Raw genomic sequence first — 19,235 nt, forward strand, 5'->3', positions numbered from 1 at the left:
TATATAAATTAAACAATCACAAATACAAAAAAAAATCAAAATCCAAAAATTTTAAAATGAAAACCGGAAAACTAAAAAATTAAGAAATTGTAAAAAAGAAACGGAAAAATTGAAAAATTATACATCGAAAAGAAAAAACACTGAAAAACCGAAAAATTTAAAAACCGAGAATTCAAAGATTTGAAAAAATACAGAAACTGAAAAATCGGGTAATTAAAAAGCCAAAAGAAAAACTAAATAAATCGAGAAATCGAAAAATGTAAATACGAAACACGGAAAAATTGAAAAATTAACAATTAAAAAAAAAACAAAAATTTAAAAATCTCGAATTGAGAAAATAAAAAATCGAAGAAATGAAACTTGGAAAAGGACAACCATATTAAAAATGAAATTTTAAAAATCAAAAAAATCGGAAAATCGTAAAACTGAAAAATTGAGAAATCGAAGAACTGCAAAAATAACAAAACTCAAAATCGAATAATTAAGAGGTCAACAATTGGAAAAGGAAAAATTGATCCTTAAAAATGAAAAAAACTGAAAATTTAAAAAACAGAAAAATCGAACAATTGCAAAATTGAAAATCAAAAATAGAAAAAAACGAAAGTTGGAACACCGAGAAATCCAAAAATTGTAATATTAAAACTTGAGACACTGAAAACTTCGATAATTGAAAAACAACTGAAAATTTGAAAAATAAAAAAAAAAATAGAAAATACGGAAAACAAAATTTTCTAGAAATAGGAAAATCGACAACTTGTAAAATTCGAAAATTGAAGAATGTCAAACTAAACATCGAAAAACCGTAAAATAAAAAAACTGAAAACTTGAAAAAAATGAAACATTGAACAATAAAAAAAAAATGAAATACCGAAATGTTGAAAAAATAGCGAAAGTAAAAAATCAACAATTGAAAAATCAAAAAATAAAAATATCTTAAAATGTAAAAATCGAAAAAACGAGAAACTGTCAAACCTGAAAAAACTGACGAAATAAAAATCGAGAATTTGAAAAATCGACAACAAAAACTTTAAAAATGCAAGAACTCCAAAATAAAAATCGAAAAACTGAGAAAGCCTAAAATCGGACAGCTAAGGATCTTAAAAACTTCAAAAATCGATGCGAATTAAAAAAAAATGCTTACAAATAGGGGAATTTGTGTTGGCGCTTTGTCAGGTTGGCACAGTTCGACTTCGACAGATCCGTCCCCAAAACCATTTTGTTTGACACACGTCAAAATAAAAATATGTCAAATTAAAGAAATTTGGCTTTTTTTTTAAATTAAGTCTATTTTCGCCACCTGAGATGGGTTCCCTGGCCAGCAGACAACACGCCGGAGTCGAGGAGGTCGACGTGGTCTCGAATCACGCGTACAAGTACCCACCCAGATCTGGTACGACACCACTTAATCAACCCCACAAACACTGTTAATTTTTGTTTTTCGAAAGGCAACTACTTCGGGAGTCACTTTATCATGGGGGGCGAACGATTCGACACACCGCAGCCCGAATCGTACCTGTTTGGAGAAAACTCAGATCTCAACTTTCTGGGGAGTCGACCGACACCTGTAAGTCAATTTTCAAACGAAGCGCTGATTTCTAGCGATGTTTGTAGTTTCCATATCCTCCTCCGCAACCCAACGAACCCACGAAAACGCTCAAAAGTCTGGTGAATATCCGGAAGGAGTCGCTGCGGTTTGTTAGGGCTCCAGCGGACTATTCAAAACCGGTGGAGAAAAATGAGAGGGACATACGAGACGTGGAATTGGGGAAAAGTTCGACGTTCAATATTGAGTTCACGTTTGACTGCGACGTGCGCTGTGCTATCACAATTTACTACTTTTGTAGCGAGGATTTCGGACCAAATGGCGTCACGTAAGTGTGTTTAGTCAAATTTATCACGATTTAAGTGTTGTTGTTAAGGTATGTGCCACGAGATGCCGCCATGACTTCAGAAACATTCCATTATAAGAGAGGTGCTAATCAGCAGTTTTGTCAAATGACTCACATTTTTGATCCGTCTAAGTACACTGAAGAGGAGTTGTTGTATGACGTCGATCGTGAAATCATTCCAATTGCGATTCATTGTGTCGCGGAAGAGGGCGCTGAAGGTTGTATTGTCGTCACACCCTGTATATATTTTTATTTTTTTTTTTATTTGTAGAAATGCGACAATCACACACTACTATAGCCACTGCTGAAAAATTATCAGATGGTACATACGTTCTTAAAGCTCTCAAACAGAAGTTGTTCGTCGACGGGCTTTGCTACCTCCTGCAAGAAATCTACGGTATTGAAAACAAAAATAACGACAAGGTAGTTTCGTTGTTTGTTTGACTCTCATTACGCGATTTATTGTAGCAATCCGGCGACGACGAGACCGAAGACAACGGTTCCGAATGCGTGATTTGCATGTGCGACGTCCGCGACACCTTAATCCTGCCCTGTCGCCACTTGTGTCTGTGCAACTCCTGCGCTGACTCCTTGAGATACCAAGCCAACAACTGCCCGATTTGCCGGGCCCCATTCAGGGCTTTGCTGCAAATCCGGGCCCTCCAGAAGTGCGCCAACCCGAGCCTGGCCTCCATCAACCCACCAGACGTGAGTCCTACTATATCGAGTTTGTAAATTTTTAAAGCTGACTTTAGGGGAGCTGTGATAACATTCCGCCGGGTTATGAAGCCGTGTCTTTGATTGAAGCTCTCAACGGACCGTGCATCCCGCGGCAGCCCCCATCCGCAATGCCCGACTTGGTGGAAACGCCGGACAGCGAACATGCAATTCAAGCAGCCCAAATTTTAAACAGGAGCGCCGATCGGACGCCGCTTAAAACTAAGGGGTCTGATCCTAGCACACCCGAGGTAGAATTTTCTTGATTACTGGTCAAAAAATTGGCGTTGTTTGCGTCTCGTTGGTCCTAAATATGGCAAATTTGAACACCACAGTTACATTCCTGAATTATTGCTTTATTAATCGAGTACGTCGGCCGACTCTCTACTTTTACGTTTTCTCGATCTTTCATGACCCCTAGAAGACGAAGAAATTTCCGTCTGTCTGTCCGTCTGTCTGCCGTCCCGGATTTTTATTAGACAGATAATCTCCGAAAGTACTCGACCGATTGTTGTGAAATTTTGTACTTATATTAAGAATATCATGTAGATGGTAAAACGCTAACTGAAATTTGTCTAATCATCCCCACCACTAATGCGATGACGTCACTTCAAAATTGTACATAGTAAATAGGTCTTAAATTGTATAAAATAACATAGTCCTACACATGTAGTTTACGACTCCGAATTCAGTTTTTACCCGAAACGTCCAGATTTTTGGAAAAAAAATCAAAATTATAAAAACATTTTGCAATTTAATTTTGAATCTGCTAACCCGAAAGTTTTGAAATGTTGCAGATGTTTTAAGGCTCTAAGGAGCATCATAAATCTTTAGTCAAAATATATTTGGTTATCCCCTCCAAAAACTTGATGACGTCAGCTCAAAAGTTTGCCAAATAAATCCTATGTAAACTGTACAAAATATGATGAGTCTGTACTTGTCATTTATCACTCCATTCATATTTTTTGGATTTGCATATACAGGGTGACTCAAAAAAAAAATGAATGGGTAAATGTATTTTATTGATTTAATCAGGAACTCCAGAACCGAATGTTTTGAAATCTTGCAAATGTTTTAAGGTTATAAAGAGCATTATAAATTTTTAGTCAAAATATATTTGGTTATCTTCTACAAAAAACTGATGACGTCAGCTCAAAAATTTGCCGAATAAATCCTATTTAGAATATACAAAAATGATGAGTCTGTACTTTGTAATTTATCATCCCATTCATATTTTTTGAATTTGCATATACCGGGTGACTCAAAAAAAATAATGAAACTAAACTCTTTAGACCAATTTTTTGCTTTGTTAGTTCTTCGATTTTACAATTTTTTGAGTTTTAAACTTTTATAGTTTTTTAATTTTTCAATTTCGTGTTTTCTTTATTTTTCAGCAAAAGAACAAATTTATCCAAACTAAAATATTGGAAAATCGGAAAATTGTATCGTTGAAACAATGAAGAATACAAAAATTTTAAAATGAAAATCTAAAAATTTCAAAGTGAAAATCGAGAAACTAAAAAATTGAGACACCGAAAAATTGAAAAATTGTAAAAACGAAACAATTTTGCTATTTTCAAGCTCTTGATTTCCAATTTTAACCAAATTAAAATTTTGCAAAATCGAATAATTGTAACACCGAAACTTTAAAAAATGCAACAATTAAAAATCGAGAAATTGAAAAATCGACAAAAAGGAACAGTTCTGCAATTTTTCGATACAACATTTTTCAAATTCTCGATTATTTTTTCTTCATTTTCTCGATTTGTCATTTTTTAATTGTCCAAGAAAAGGACAACTTGATTCAAACCGAAATTTTGAATTGAATTGAAAAATGAAAAAATTGAGAAATCGAAGAACTGAAAAAGTAAAGAAAACTTGAAAAAACCGAAAAAATGAAACTTGAAATATCGAAAAATTTGAAAATTGAAAAATAGAAAAATGAAAAAATTGAGAAATTGAACAATGGGATAATTGAAAAAACAATTGAAAAATCGAAAAATTGTAATATTAAAACCTGAAAACCGTGATTAATTAAAAATGGAGAAAGTGAAAAACTGAAAAAACGAAAAACAAAAACTTATATAAATTAAACAATAAAAAATACAAAAAAAAATCAAAATCCAAAAATTTTAAAATGAAAACCGGAAAACTAAAAAATTAAGAAATTGTAAAAAAGAAACGGAAAAATTGAAAAATTATACATCGAAAAGAAGAAACACTGAAAAACTGAAAAATCTAATAACCGAGAATTCAAAGATTTGAAAAAATACAGAAACTGAAAAATCGGGTAATTAAAAAGCCAAAAGAAAAACTAAAAAAATCGAGAAATCGAACAATGTAAATACGAAACACGGAAAAATTGAAAAATTAACAATTAAAAAAAAACAAGAATTTAAAAATCTCGAATTGAGAAAATAAAAAATCGAAGAAATGAAACTTGGAAAAGGACAACCATATTAAAAATGAAATTTTAAAAAATCAAAAAAATCGGAAAATTGTAAAACTGAAAAATTGAGAAATCGAAGACCTGCAAAAATAACAAAACTCAAAATCGAATAATTAAGAGGTCAACAATTGGAAAAGGAAAAATTGAACCTTAAAAATGAAAAAAAACTGCAAATTTAAAAAACAAATTTAAAAAAATTGCAAAATTGAAAATCAAAAATAGAAAAAACGAAAGTTGAACACCGAGAAATTTAAAAATTGTAATATTAAAACTTGAGAAACTGAAAACTTCGATAATTGAAAAAACAACTGAAAATTTGAAAAATTAAAAAAAAGAAACTGTAAAATCGAAAAACTGATTAATTAAAAATCGAGAAATAGAAAATACGGAAAACAAAATTTTCTAGAAATAGGAAAATCGACAAATTGTAAAATTCAAAAGTTGAAGAATGTCAAAATAAACATCGAAAAACCGTAAAATAAAAAAACTGAAAACTTGAAAAAAATGAAACATTGAACAATAAAAAAAATGGAAATACCGAAATGTTGAAAAAATAGCGAAAGTAAAAAATCAACAATTGAAAAATCAAAAAATAAAAATATCTTAAAATGTAAAAATTGAAAAACCGAGAAACTGTCAAATCTAAAAATTATAACATTGAAACCTGAAAAACTGACGAAATAAAAATCGAGAATTTGAAAAATCGACAACAAAAACTTAAAAATGCTTACCCGAAACGTCCAGATTTTTGGAAAAAAAATCAAAATTATAAAACAACATTTTGCAATTTAATTTTGAATCTGCTAACTCGAATGTTTCGAAATATTTGGTTATCCCCTCCAAAAACTTGATGACGTCAGCTCAAAAGTTTGCCAAATAAATCCTATGTAAACTGTACAAAATATGATGAGTCTGTACTTGTCATTTATCACTCCATTCATATTTTTTGGATTTGCATATACAAGGTGACTCAAAAAAAATAATGAATGGGTAAATGTATTTTATTGATTTAATCAGGAACTCCAGAACCGAATGTTTTGAAATCTTGCAAATGTTTTAAGGTTATAAAGAGCATTATAAATTTTTAGTCAAAATATATTTGGTTATCTTCTACAAAAAACTGATGACGTCAGCTCAAAAATTTGCCGAATAAATCCTATTTAGAATATACAAAAATGATGAGTCTGTACTTTGTAATTTATCATTCCATTCATATTTTTTGAATTTGCATATACCGGGTGACTCAAAAAAAATAATGAAATCTACTGCGAAAAAAAAACATAATAGACATGCAGTCGTCACATTTCCGACAGCGAGCGAAGTACTGTCTAAACTCTTTAGACCAATTTTTTGCTTTGTTAGTTCTTCGATTTTACAATTTTTTGAGTTTTAAACTTTTATAGTTTTTTAATTTTTCAATTTCGTGTTTTCTTTATTTTTCAGCAAAAGAACAAATTTATCCAAACTAAAATATTGGAAAATCGGAAAATTGTATCGTTGAAACAATGAAGAATACAAAAATTTTAAAATGAAAATCTAAAAATTTCAAAATGAAAATCGAGAAACCAAAAAATCGAGACACCGAAAAATTGAAAAATTGTAAAAACGAAACAATTTTGCTATTTTCAAGCTCTTGATTTCCAATTTTAACCAAATTAAAATTTTGCAAAATCGAATAATTGTAACATCGATAACACTCGATTATTGTTTCTTCATTTTCTCGATTTGTCATTTTTTAATTGTCCAAGAAAAGGACAACTTGATTCAAACCGAAATTTTGAATTGAATTGAAAAATGAAAAAATTGAGAAATCGAAGAACTGAAAAAGTAAAGAAAACTTGAAAAAACCGAAAAAATGAAACTTGAAATATCGAAAAATTTGAAAATTGAAAAATAGAAAAATGAAAAAATTGAGAAATTGAACAATGGGATAATTGAAAAACAATTGAAAAATCGAAAAATTGTAATATTAAAACCTGAAAACCGTGATTAATTAAAAATGGAGAAAGTGAAAAACTGAAAAAACGAAAAACAAAAACTTATATAAATTAAACAATCAAAAATACAAAAAAAAATCAAAATCCAAAAATTTTAAAATGGAAACCTGAAAACTAAAAAATTAAGAAATTGTAAAAAAGAAACGGAAAAATTGAAAAATTATACATCGAAAAGAAGAAACACTGAAAAACTGAAAAATCTAAAAACCGAGAATTCAAAGATTTGAAAAAATACAGAAACTGAAAAATCGGGTAATTAAAAAGCCAAAAGAAAAACTAAAAAAATCGAGAAATCGAACAATGTAAATACGAAACACGGAAAAATTGAAAAATTAACAATTAAAAAAAAACAAGAATTTAAAAATCTCGAATTGAGAAAATAAAAAATCGAAGAAATGAAACTTGGAAAAGGACAACCATATTAAAAATGAAATTTCAAAAAATCAAAAAAATCGGAAAATTGTAAAACTGAAAAACTGAGAAACCGAAGACCTGCAAAAATAACAAAACTCAAAATCGAATAATTAAGACGTCAACAATTGGAAAAGGAAAAATTGAACCTTGAAAATGAAAAAAACTGCAAATTTAAAAAACAGAAAAATCGAACAATTGCAAAATTGAAAATCAAAAATAGAAAAACCGAAAGTTGAACACCGAGAAATTTAAAAATTGTAATTGTAATTGTACTTGAGAAACTGAAAACTTCGATAATTGAAAAAACAACTGAAAATTTGAAAAATTAAAAAAAAGAAACTGTAAAATCGAAAAACTGATTAATTAAAAATCGAGAAATAGAAAATACGGAAAACAAAATTTTCTAGAAATAGGAAAATCGACAAATTGTAAAATTCAAAAGTTGAAGAATGTCAAAATAAACATCGAAAAACCGTAAAATAAAAAAACTGAAAACTTGAAAAAAATGAAACATTGAACAATAAAAAAAAATGGAAATACCGAAATGTTGAAAAAATAGCGAAAGTAAAAAATCAACAATTGAAAAATCAAAAAATAAAAATATCTTAAAATGTAAAAATCGAAAAACCGAGAAACTGTCAAATCTAAAAATTATAACATTGAAACCTGAAAAACTGACGAAATAAAAATCGAGAATTTGAAAAATCGACAACAAAAACTTAAAAATGCTTACCCGAAACGTCCAGATTTTTGGAAAAAAAATCAAAATTATAAAACAACATTTTGCAATTTAATTTTGAATCTGCTAACCCGAATGTTTCGAAATGTTGCAGATGTTTTAAGGCTCTAAAGGGCATCATAAATCTTTAGTCAAAAAATATTTGGTTATCCCCTCCAAAAACTTGATGACGTCAGCTCAAAAGTTTGCCAATTAAATCCTATGTAAACTACAAAATATGATGAGTCTGTACTTGTCATTTATCACTCCATTCATATTTTTTGGATTTGCATATACAGGGTGACTCAAAAAAAATAATGAATGGGTAAATGTATTTTATTGATTTAATCAGGAACTCCAGAACCGAATGTTTTGAAATCTTGCAAATGTTTTAAGGTTATAAAGAGCATTATAAATTTTTAGTCAAAATATATTTGGTTATCTTCTACAAAAAACTGATGACGTCAGCTCAAAAATTTGCCGAATAAATCCTATTTAGAATATACAAAAATGATGAGTCTGTACTTTGTAATGTATCATTCCATTCATATTTTTTGAATTTGCATATACCGGGTGACTCAAAAAAAATAATGAAATCTACTGCGAAAAAAAAACATAATAGACATGCAGTCGTCACGTTTCCGACAGCGAGCGAAGTACTGTCTAAACTCTTTAGACCAATTTTTTGTTTTGTTAGTTCTTCGATTTTACAATTTTTTGAGTTTTAAACTTTATAGTTTTTTAATTTTTCAATTTCGTGTTTTCTTTATTTTTCAGCAAAAGAACAAATTTATCCAAACTAAAATATTGGAAAATCGGAAAAGTGTATCGTTGAAACAATGAAGAATACAAAAATTTTAAAATGAAAATCTAAAAATTTCAAAATGAAAATCGAGAAACTAAAAAATTGAGACACCGAAAAATTGAAAAATTGTAAAAACGAAACAATTTTGCTATTTTCAAGCTCTTGATTTCCAATTTTAACCAAATTAAAATTTTGCAAAATCGAATAATTGTAACACCGAAACTTTAAAAAATGCAACAATTAAAAATCGAGAAATTGAAAAATCGACAAAAAGGAACAGTTCTGCAATTTTTCGATACAAAATTTTTCAAATTCTCGATTATTGTTTCTTCATTTTCTCGATTTGTCATTTTTTAATTGTCCAAGAAAAGGACAAATTGATTCAAACCGAAATTTTGAATTGAATTGAAAAATGAAAAAATTGAGAAATCGAAGCACTGAAAAAGTAAAGAAAACTTGAAAAAACCGAAAAAATGAAACTTGAAATATCGAAAAATTTGAAAATTGAAAAATAGAAAAATGAAAAAATTGAGAAATTGAACAATGGGATAATTGAAAAAACAATTGAAAAATCGAAAAATTGTAATATTAAAACCTGAAAACCGTGATTAATTAAAAATGGAGAAAGTGAAAAACTGAAAAAACGAAAAACAAAAACTTATGTAAATTAAACAATCAAAAATACAAAAAAAATCAAAATCCAAAAATTTTAAAATGAAAACCTGAAAACTAAAAAATTAAGAAATTGTTAAAAAGAAACGGAAAAATTGAAAAGTTATACATCGAAAAGAAGAAACACTGAAAAACTGAAAAATCTAAAAACCGAGAATTCAAAGATTTGAAAAAATACAGAAACTGAAAAATCGGGTAATTAAAAAGCCAAAAGAAAAACTAAAAAAATCGAGAAATCGAACAATGTAAATACGAAACACGGAAAAATTGAAAATTTAACAATTAAAAAAAAACAAGAATTTAAAAATCTCGAATTGAGAAAATAAAAAATCGAAGAAATGAAACTTGGAAAAGGACAACCATATTAAAAATGAAATTTTAAAAAATCAAAAAAATCGGAAAATAACTTCGATAATTGAAAAGCAACTGAAAATTTGAAAAATAAAAAAAAAATAGAAAATACGGAAAACAAAATTTTCTAGAAATAGGAAAATCGACAAATTGTAAAATTCGAAAGTTGAAGAATGTCAAAATAAACATCGAAAAACCGTAAAATAAAAAAACTGAAAACTTGAAAAAAATGAAACATTGAACAATAAAAAAAATGGAAATACCGAAATGTTGAAAAAATAGCGAAAGTAAAAAATCAACAATTGAAAAATCAAAAAATAAAAATATCTTAAAATGTAAAATCGAAAAACCGAGAAACTGTCAAATCTAAAAATTATAACATTGAAACCTGAAAAACTGACGAAATAAAAATCGAGAATTTGAAAAATCGACAACAAAAACTTAAAAATGCTTACCCGAAACGTCCAGATTTTTGGAAAAAAAATCAAAATTATAAAACAACATTTTGCAATTTAATTTTGAATCTGCTAACCCGAATGTTTCGAAATATTTGGTTATCCCCTCCAAAAACTTGATGACGTCAGCTCAAAAGTTTGCCAAATAAATCCTATGTAAACTGTACAAAATATGATGAGTCTGTACTTGTCATTTATCACTCCATTCATATTTTTTGGATTTGCATATACAGGGTGACTCAAAAAAAATAATGAATGGGTAAATGTATTTTATTGATTTAATCAGGAACTCCAGAACCGAATGTTTTGAAATCTTGCAAATGTTTTAAGGTTATAAAGAGCATTATAAATTTTTAGTCAAAATATATTTGGTTATCTTCTACAAAAAACTGATGACGTCAGCTCAAAAATTTGCCGAATAAATCCTATTTAGAATATACAAAAATGATGAGTCTGTACTTTGTAATTTATCATCCCATTCATATTTTTTGAATTTGCATATACCGGGTGACTCAAAAAAAATAATGAAACTAAACTCTTTAGACCAATTTTTTGCTTTGTTAGTTCTTCGATTTTACAATTTTTTGAGTTTTAAACTTTTATAGTTTTTTAATTTTTCAATTTCGTGTTTTCTTTATTTTTCAGCAAAAGAACAAATTTATCCAAACTAAAATATTGGAAAATCGGAAAATTGTATCGTTGAAACAGTGAAGAATACAAAATTTTTAAAATGAAAATCTAAAAATTTCAAAGTGAAAATCGAGAAACTAAAAAATTGAGACACCGAAAAATTGAAAAATTGTAAAAACGAAACAACTTTGCTATTTTCAAGCTCTTGATTTCCAATTTTAACCAAATTAAAATTTTGCAAAATCGAATAATTGTAACACCGAAACTTTAAAAAATGCAACAATTAAAAATCGAGAAATTGAAAAATCGACAAAACGCAACAATTCTGCAATTTTTTGATACAAAATTTTTCAAATTCTCGATTATTCTTCATTTTCTCGATTTGTCATTTTTTAATTGTCCAAGAAAAGGACAACTTGATTCAAACCGAAATTTTGAATTGAATTGAAAAATGAAAAAATTGAGAAATCGACGAACTAAAAAAGTAAAGAAAACTTGAAAAAACCGAAAAAATGAAACTTGAAATATCGAAAAATTTGAAAATTGAAAAATAGAAAAATGAAAAAATTGAGAAATTGAACAATGGGATAATTGAAAAAACAATTGAAAAATCGAAAAATTGTAATATTAAAACCTGAAAACCGTGATTAATTAAAAATGGAGAAAGTGAAAAACTGAAAAAACGAAAAACAAAAACTTATATAAATTAAACAATCAAAAACACAAAAAAAAAATCAAAATCCAAAAATTTTAAAATGAAAACCGGAAAACTAAAAAATTAAGAAATTGTAAAAAAGAAACGGAAAAATTGAAAAATTATACATCGAAAAGAAGAAACACTGAAAAACTGAAAAATCTAAAAACCGAGAATTCAAAGATTTGAAAAAATACAGAAACTGAAAATTCGGGTAATTAAAAACCCAAGAATTTAAAAATCTCGAATTGAGAAAATAAAAAATCGAAGAAATGAAACTTGGAAAAGGACAACCATATTAAAAATGAAATTTCAAAAAATCAAAAAAATCGGAAAATTGTAAAACTGAAAAACTGAGAAACCGAAGACCTGCAAAAATAACAAAACTCAAAATCGAATAATTAAGACGTCAACAATTGGAAAAGGAAAAATTGAACCTTGAAAATGAAAAAAACTGCAAATTTAAAAAACAGAAAAATCGAGCAATTGCAAAATTGAAAATCAAAAATAGAAAAACCGAAAGTTGAACACCGAGAAATTTAAAAATTGTAATTGTAATTGTACTTGAGAAACTGAAAACTTCGATAATTGAAAAAACAACTGAAAATTTGAAAAATTAAAAAAAAGAAACTGTAAAATCGAAAAACTGATTAATTAAAAATCGAGAAATAGAAAATACGGAAAACAAAATTTTCTAGAAATAGGAAAATCGACAAATTGTAAAATTCAAAAGTTGAAGAATGTCAAAATAAACATCGAAAAACCGTAAAATAAAAAAACTGAAAACTTGAAAAAAATGAAACATTGAACAATAAAAAAAAATGGAAATACCGAAATGTTGAAAAAATAGCGAAAGTAAAAAATCAACAATTGAAAAATCAAAAAATAAAAATATCTTAAAATGTAAAAATCGAAAAACCGAGAAACTGTCAAATCTAAAAATTATAACATTGAAACCTGAAAAACTGACGAAATAAAAATCGAGAATTTGAAAAATCGACAACAAAAACTTAAAAATGCTTACCCGAAACGTCCAGATTTTTGGAAAAAAAATCAAAATTATAAAACAACATTTTGCAATTTAATTTTGAATCTGCTAACCCGAATGTTTCGAAATGTTGCAGATGTTTTAAGGCTCTAAAGGGCATCATAAATCTTTAGTCAAAAAATATTTGGTTATCCCCTCCAAAAACTTGATGACGTCAGCTCAAAAGTTTGCCAAATAAATCCTATGTAAACTGTACAAAATATGATGAGTCTGTACTTGTCATTTATCACTCCATTCATATTTTTTGGATTTGCATATACAGGGTGACTCAAAAAAAATAATGAATGGGTAAATGTATTTTATTGATTTAATCAGGAACTCCAGAACCGAATGTTTTGAAATCTTGCAAATGTTTTAAGGTTATAAAGAGCATTATAAATTTTTAGTCAAAATATATTTGGTTATCTTCTACAAAAAACTGATGACGTCAGCTCAAAAATTTGCCGAATAAATCCTATTTAGAATATACAAAAATGATGAGTCTGTACTTTGTAATTTATCATTCCATTCATATTTTTTGAATTTGCATATACCGGGTGACTCAAAAAAAAATTATGAAATCTACTGCGAAAAAAAAACATAATAGACATGCAGTCGTCACGTTTCCGACAGCGAGCGAAGTACTGTCTAAACTCTTTAGACCAATTTTTTGCTTTGTTAGTTCTTCGATTTTACAATTTTTTGAGTTTTAAACTTTTATAGTTTTTTAATTTTTCAATTTCGTGTTTTCTTTATTTTTCAGCAAAAGAACAAATTTATCCAAACCAAAATATTGGAAAATCGGAAAATTGTATCGTTGAAACAATGAAGAATACAAAAATTTTAAAATGAAAATCTAAAAATTTCAAAATGAAAATCGAGAAACTAAAAAATTGAGACACCGAAAAATTGAAAAATTGTAAAAACGAAACAATTTTGCTATTTTCAAGCTCTTGATTTCCAATTTTAACCAAATTAAAATTTTGCAAAATCGAATAATTGTAACACCGAAACTTTAAAAAATGCAACAATTAAAAATCGAGAAATTGAAAAATCGACAAAAAGGAGCAGTTCTACAATTTTTCGATACAAAATTTTTCAAATTCTCGATTATTGTTTCTTCATTTTCTCGATTTGTCATTTTTTAATTGTCCAAGAAAAGGACAAATTGATTCAAACCGAAATTTTGAATTGAATTGAAAAATGAAAAAATTGAGAAATCGAAGAACTGAAAAAGTAAAGAAAACTTGAAAAAACCGAAAAAATGAAACTTGAAATATCGAAAAATTTGAAAATTGAAAAATAGAAAAATGAAAAAATTGAGAAATTGAACAATGGGATAATTGAAAAAACAATTGAAAAATCGAAAAATTGTAATATTAAAACCTGAAAACCGTGACTAATTAAAAATGGAGAAAGTGAAAAACTGAAAAAACGAAAAAGAAAAACTTATATAAATTAAACAATAAAAAATACAAAAAAAAATCAAAATCCAAAAATTTTAAAATGAAAACCTGAAAACTAAAAAATTAAGAAATTGTAAAAAAGAAACGGAAAAATTGAAAAATTATACATCGAAAAGAAGAAACACTGAAAAACTGAAAAATCTAAAAACCGAGAATTCAAAGATTTGAAAAAATACAGAAACTGAAAATTCGGGTAATTAAAAAGCCAAAAGAAAAACTAAAAAAATCGAGAAATCGAACAATGTAAATACGAAACACGGAAAAATTGAAAAATTAACAATTAAAAAAAACAAGAATTTAAAAATCTCGAATTGAGAAAATAAAAAATCGAAGAAATGAAACTTGGAAAAGGACAACCATATTAAAAATGAAATTTCAAAAAATCAAAAAAATCGGAAAATTGTAAAACTGAAAAACTGAGAAATCGAATAACAAAACTCAAAATCGAATAATTAAGAGGTCAACAATTGGAAAAGGAAAAATTGAACCTTAAAAATGAAAAAAACTGCAAATTTAAAAAACAGAAAAATCGAACAATTGCAAAATTGAAAATCAAAAATAGAAAAAACGAAAGTTGAACACCGAGAAATTTAAAAATTGTAATATTAAAACTTGAGAAACTGAAAACTTCATAATTGAAAAAACAACTGAAAATTTGAAAACTTAAAAAAAAGAAACTGTAAAATCGAAAAACTGATTAATTAAAAATCGAGAAATAGAAAATACGGAAAACAAAATTTTCTAGAAATAGGAAAATCGACAAATTGTAAAATTCAAAAGTTGAAGAATGTCAAAATAAACATCGAAAAACCGTAAAATAAAAAAACTGAAAACTTGAAAAAATGAAACATTGAACAATAAAAAAAAAATGGAATTACCGAAATGTTGAAAAAATAGCGAAAGTAAAAAATCAACAATTGAAAAATCAAAAAATAAAAATATCTTAAAATGTAAAAATCGAAAAACCGAGAAACTGTCAAATCTAAAAATTATAACATTGAAACCTGAAAAACTGACGAAATAAAAATCGAGAATTTGAAAAATCGACAACAAAAACTTAAAAATGGTTACCCGAAACGTCGAGATTTTTGGAAAAAAAATCAAAATTATAAAACAACATTTTGCAATTTAATTTTGAATCTGCTAACCCGAATGTTTTGAAATATTTGGTTATCCCCTCCAAAAACTTGATGACGTCAGCTCAAAAGTTTGCCGAATAAATCCTATCTAAAATGTACAAAACATGATGCGTCTGTACTTGTGATATATCACTCCATTCATATTTTTTGGATTTGCATATACAGGTGACACAAAAAAAAATAATGAATGCGCAAAATTTATTTTTCTGATTTACTCAGGAACTACAAAACCGAATGCTTTGAAATCTTGAAGATGTTTTAAAATTACCATAAGCATGGTAAATTTTTTATCAAAATGTATTTGCTCTTCCCCCCTAAAAAATTGATGACGTCACTCCAAAATTTTGCTGAATAAATTCTATCTAAAATGCAAAAAATATGATGAGTTTTGTACTTGTGATTTATCATTCCATTCATATTTTTTAGATTTTCTTAAGAGGTGGTTCAAAAAAATTAATGAAGTCAATTTATTTTATTGATTAAATTAAAGGCAACACTTATTATTAGTATTACACCTCAACCAACCCAATTTGGTAGACACAAAATTTGTTAAAGGAAAAACTCGGTTGAAACATAAGGGTAGCACGCTTATTTACATCGACTTTAACATTACAGACCTGCATTTGTTTTATGCGCTCACTTGGTTCCGCGAATGTGAAATAGACATGTTTATAATCAACCAATTGTGAATTTCACCGTCAAGAATTAAAATAAAACCCAATGTTTGACTCTCACGTATGCTGTTACGCCTGTCATCTTAAATTAAGAATGTTTATACATACACGATTTTCAGTTGCCTCTGATACGTAGGTATACGTGAGTAAATTGTTTCGTTATTTTATTGATTATTACAAATCAATATTCAAAACGACCCAATTCATTTTCCCGAAAATTTGAGAATATAATAATTGTATTCTTAGTATTACACTACATCTATCCCAAGTGATATACGTGTCCTTGCAAAAATGTTGATGACGTCATCGCAATTTCTTTTAAATTCCCACTACAAAAATGTAAAGACAAAAAAAACACAATAGGCATGCAGTCGTCAAGTTTCCGACAGCGAAGGAAGTACTGTCTAAACTCTTTAGACCAATTTTTTTTATGTCTAGTATGGCGTGCTAATGACGACCCGGAACGAAGAAGATAAAGAGACTCCGAAGTGCCCCCTTCTCCCGGACGCGACGAAGGAGGCAGCGAGTCCTCGCCCCAAGCACCGGTCTCGGGACGCCGTCAAGCACGTGAACGAAAAAACTGAAAAGGATGAAAATGGAGACGAGGATAGCGAGGCGGAGAAGTTGTCGCCATTGTTGCAAAACAGTGACGTCAGAGGTGGTAGTTTGGCCTTGAACATGGTGGACGTGGTGGAACCCATTGACGACACCGACACCGACCATGAAGAAGTGGCGTCGCGCCCCGCCTCTGACAAAAATAAAACCTATAACAGTAAGTAAGTTGGTTCAGAAATATGGGTGACGTTATTGATTTTGTAGGGAGCAACGGGGAAGAACGAGGAGACGAATCTGATTATTATACCCCCGAGGAACCCGCCCCCACTCCGGGACCGCTGTATGAAAGCACCGGTGCTACTAGTTCTGTGGAGAGCACCCCGCAGAGACTCCCCGGGACCCCAATGTCGCATGCTAGTGCTAGAAGTAGTGGGGATAGCTACACGAGCGGTTCTAGTACCAGGCATCTGCTAGCTGTTGTGGCCCACAATGGCTTAAATGAAAGAGCTGTACATATTTAAGTAAAGTTGGGTTAGGGTGGCACGAGCACTACACTGTTTTGTATGATATTACGTCACGATTATTGCGCAAGCTGATGCAAGTTATTTTTATTTCAAAGAATATTATTGGTCTTAATTGAGATTATCGACCTTGAATATTAACAAAAATACTCACTTGTGATAAATATGATTCATGTCCAAAATTTTTATTAGATTAGAAAATCATATGTATATATTGTGCAGTTGTAAAATTGTGAAGATACTAGAACTAGTGGTTGAAGTATATTATATAGGTAATTTATGTTTTACAGGTGATGTTGGTTTTATGTATATAAGATAGTCAAATAAATAATGCTATTAAAGGTGTGTTTTATTCATTCTCCTTCATTTTTACTTCCCTAGTGGGCCGACTCTACTTTTATGTTTTCTCGACCGTTGATCACTGTCTAATTTATTTATTTAATCAGGAACTAGAAAACCGAATGCTTTGAAGTCTTGGAGTAGTTCTACAGTTATCATGAACATGGGAAAGTTTTTATCAAAATGTATTTGCTCATCCCCCCTAAAAAATTGATGACGTCACCTCAAAATATTGCTGAATATATCCTATCTTAAATGTGCTAAATATGATGAGATGAATTAATATTTTTTAAATTGGCTTATTAAACAGGGTAAGTATCTCAGAAAAAATAATTACTGAGTTGTTAAAAAATAAATAATCAATCAAATATAGGAATTTACTTAACTTATTAAGTCTTATCTTAGTAAGTGCTAGCCCCGCCCTCTATTCTTTCAGAGGGTATGGCGTTTGCCAAAATCAGTCTTACCTGAGCAAGTACTATCCCCGCCCACCCGCCCCTATGTTCTCAAAGGATGTCTTTTTGGCAAAATAAGACTTATCTTAGCAAGTACTAAGAAAATAAAGGGCGGGTGGGCGGGGCTAGTACTTCCTAACATAAATCTTATTTTGGCAAATGACATATCCTCTGAATAAATAGGAGGAGGGTGGGCGGGGCTAATACTTAGTAAGATAAGACTGATTTTGGCAGATGGCATATCCTCTGAATAAATAGGGGGAGGGTGGGCGGGGCTAGTACTTAGTAAGATAAGACTGATTTTTGTAGATGACATACCCTCTAAGAAAGTAAAGGGTGGGTGGGCGGGGATAGTACTTGCTAAGATAAGACTTATTTCGGCAAATGACATATCCTCTGAGAAAATAGAGGGCGGGTGGGTGGTCATAGTATTTGTTAAGATAAAACTGATTTTGCCCCTATTAATCTTGTAAAAACTTGTGAAATTTAAAGGTGTTAAATACCAAATTTCCATAGCAACGAGTTAAATTCCTAATTCTACACCCGAAATGTGCAAAATATAATGAGTTTTTATTTGTGATTTATCACTGCATTCATATTTTTTAGATTTGCTTATACAGGTGGCCCAAAAAAATTAATGAATGTATTGTGATGACCGAATTTGAATAAAAACTTTCGCGCTGAAAAAAAATCGACAGCGGCGCGAAATCACATTTGAATAATTTCAATTTGAAAAACAAATTCAATAAAAAAAGTTGCTTAGTAGTGGCTAGTTAAAAGGTTGGTCGGAGAGCAAAGCGTTACTTTTGGTGTGTGTGTTGTGAGTGTAACCATGTGGTGAGTTAGCTAGGTTAAGTTTAGTTGGTTTGGTAGTTAATAAAAGGAAGGAAGCTAATTCTTGCGACTTTCTAATCGGAAAAATGCGAATTTTCGACCGACGCTAACACGTTGTGTAAATTTGATTCATTGTTTGTAAATTCACAGTTCATATTAGGAGTTTAATCGTTAACTAGTTATAACGCAATTTAACAATCAGGAATTTGCTTGGATAAATACTTGCTAGGCGTTTTCATGAAATTCACTTAGTTGGGACTCGTTTGATTTTGTTTGTCTAATTACGAATAACGTTTCTGGATGCTACTGAAGTGGTATATTATAACGCTCCTTAATTCGTCACACATGATTGCTAATAGTTCATTTACGACAGTTAAATCAACCTAAAGTTGCCTCACGGCGGAAAAAGGTCGTAGAAAGGTGCAGCAGAATTC

General features: G+C 29.1%; 1 protein-coding gene across 1 annotated transcript; it reads left to right on the plus strand.

Moving 5' to 3' along the window:
• The first annotated feature begins 1,189 nt into the window (after positions 1–1,189).
• Positions 1,190–17,487, plus strand: LOC135136240 (probable E3 ubiquitin-protein ligase MGRN1). Its single transcript, XM_064065438.1, has 9 exons — positions 1,190–1,390; positions 1,446–1,564; positions 1,612–1,871; positions 1,920–2,107; positions 2,161–2,312; positions 2,358–2,597; positions 2,645–2,857; positions 16,536–16,869; positions 16,917–17,487. The coding sequence occupies exons 1-9, from the start codon at positions 1,303–1,305 to the stop codon at positions 17,171–17,173; spliced, it is 1,851 nt and encodes a 616-aa protein (XP_063921508.1). The 5' UTR covers positions 1,190–1,302; the 3' UTR covers positions 17,174–17,487.
• Positions 17,488–19,235: the final 1,748 nt, after the last annotated feature.

Source organism: Zophobas morio, unplaced genomic scaffold (assembly GCF_036711695.1).
Source record: "Zophobas morio isolate AGI-343-1 ecotype UQ-CSIRO unplaced genomic scaffold, CSIRO_AGI_Zmor_V1 ptg000026l, whole genome shotgun sequence".
NCBI classification, from domain to species: Eukaryota; Metazoa; Arthropoda; class Insecta; order Coleoptera; family Tenebrionidae; genus Zophobas; species Zophobas morio.

Excerpts from the sequence above, each read along its gene's own strand:
- LOC135136240 (XM_064065438.1), top strand. The coding sequence starts at position 1,303 with ATGGGTTCCCTGGCCAGCAGACAACACGCCGGAGTCGAGGAGGTCGAC. Across the intron at positions 2,108-2,160 it reads CGCGGAAGAGGGCGCTGAAG|AAATGCGACAATCACACACT; the intron begins GTTGTATTGTCG and ends TTTTATTTGTAG. Across the intron at positions 16,870-16,916 it reads CAAAAATAAAACCTATAACA|GGAGCAACGGGGAAGAACGA; the intron begins GTAAGTAAGTTG and ends TTGATTTTGTAG.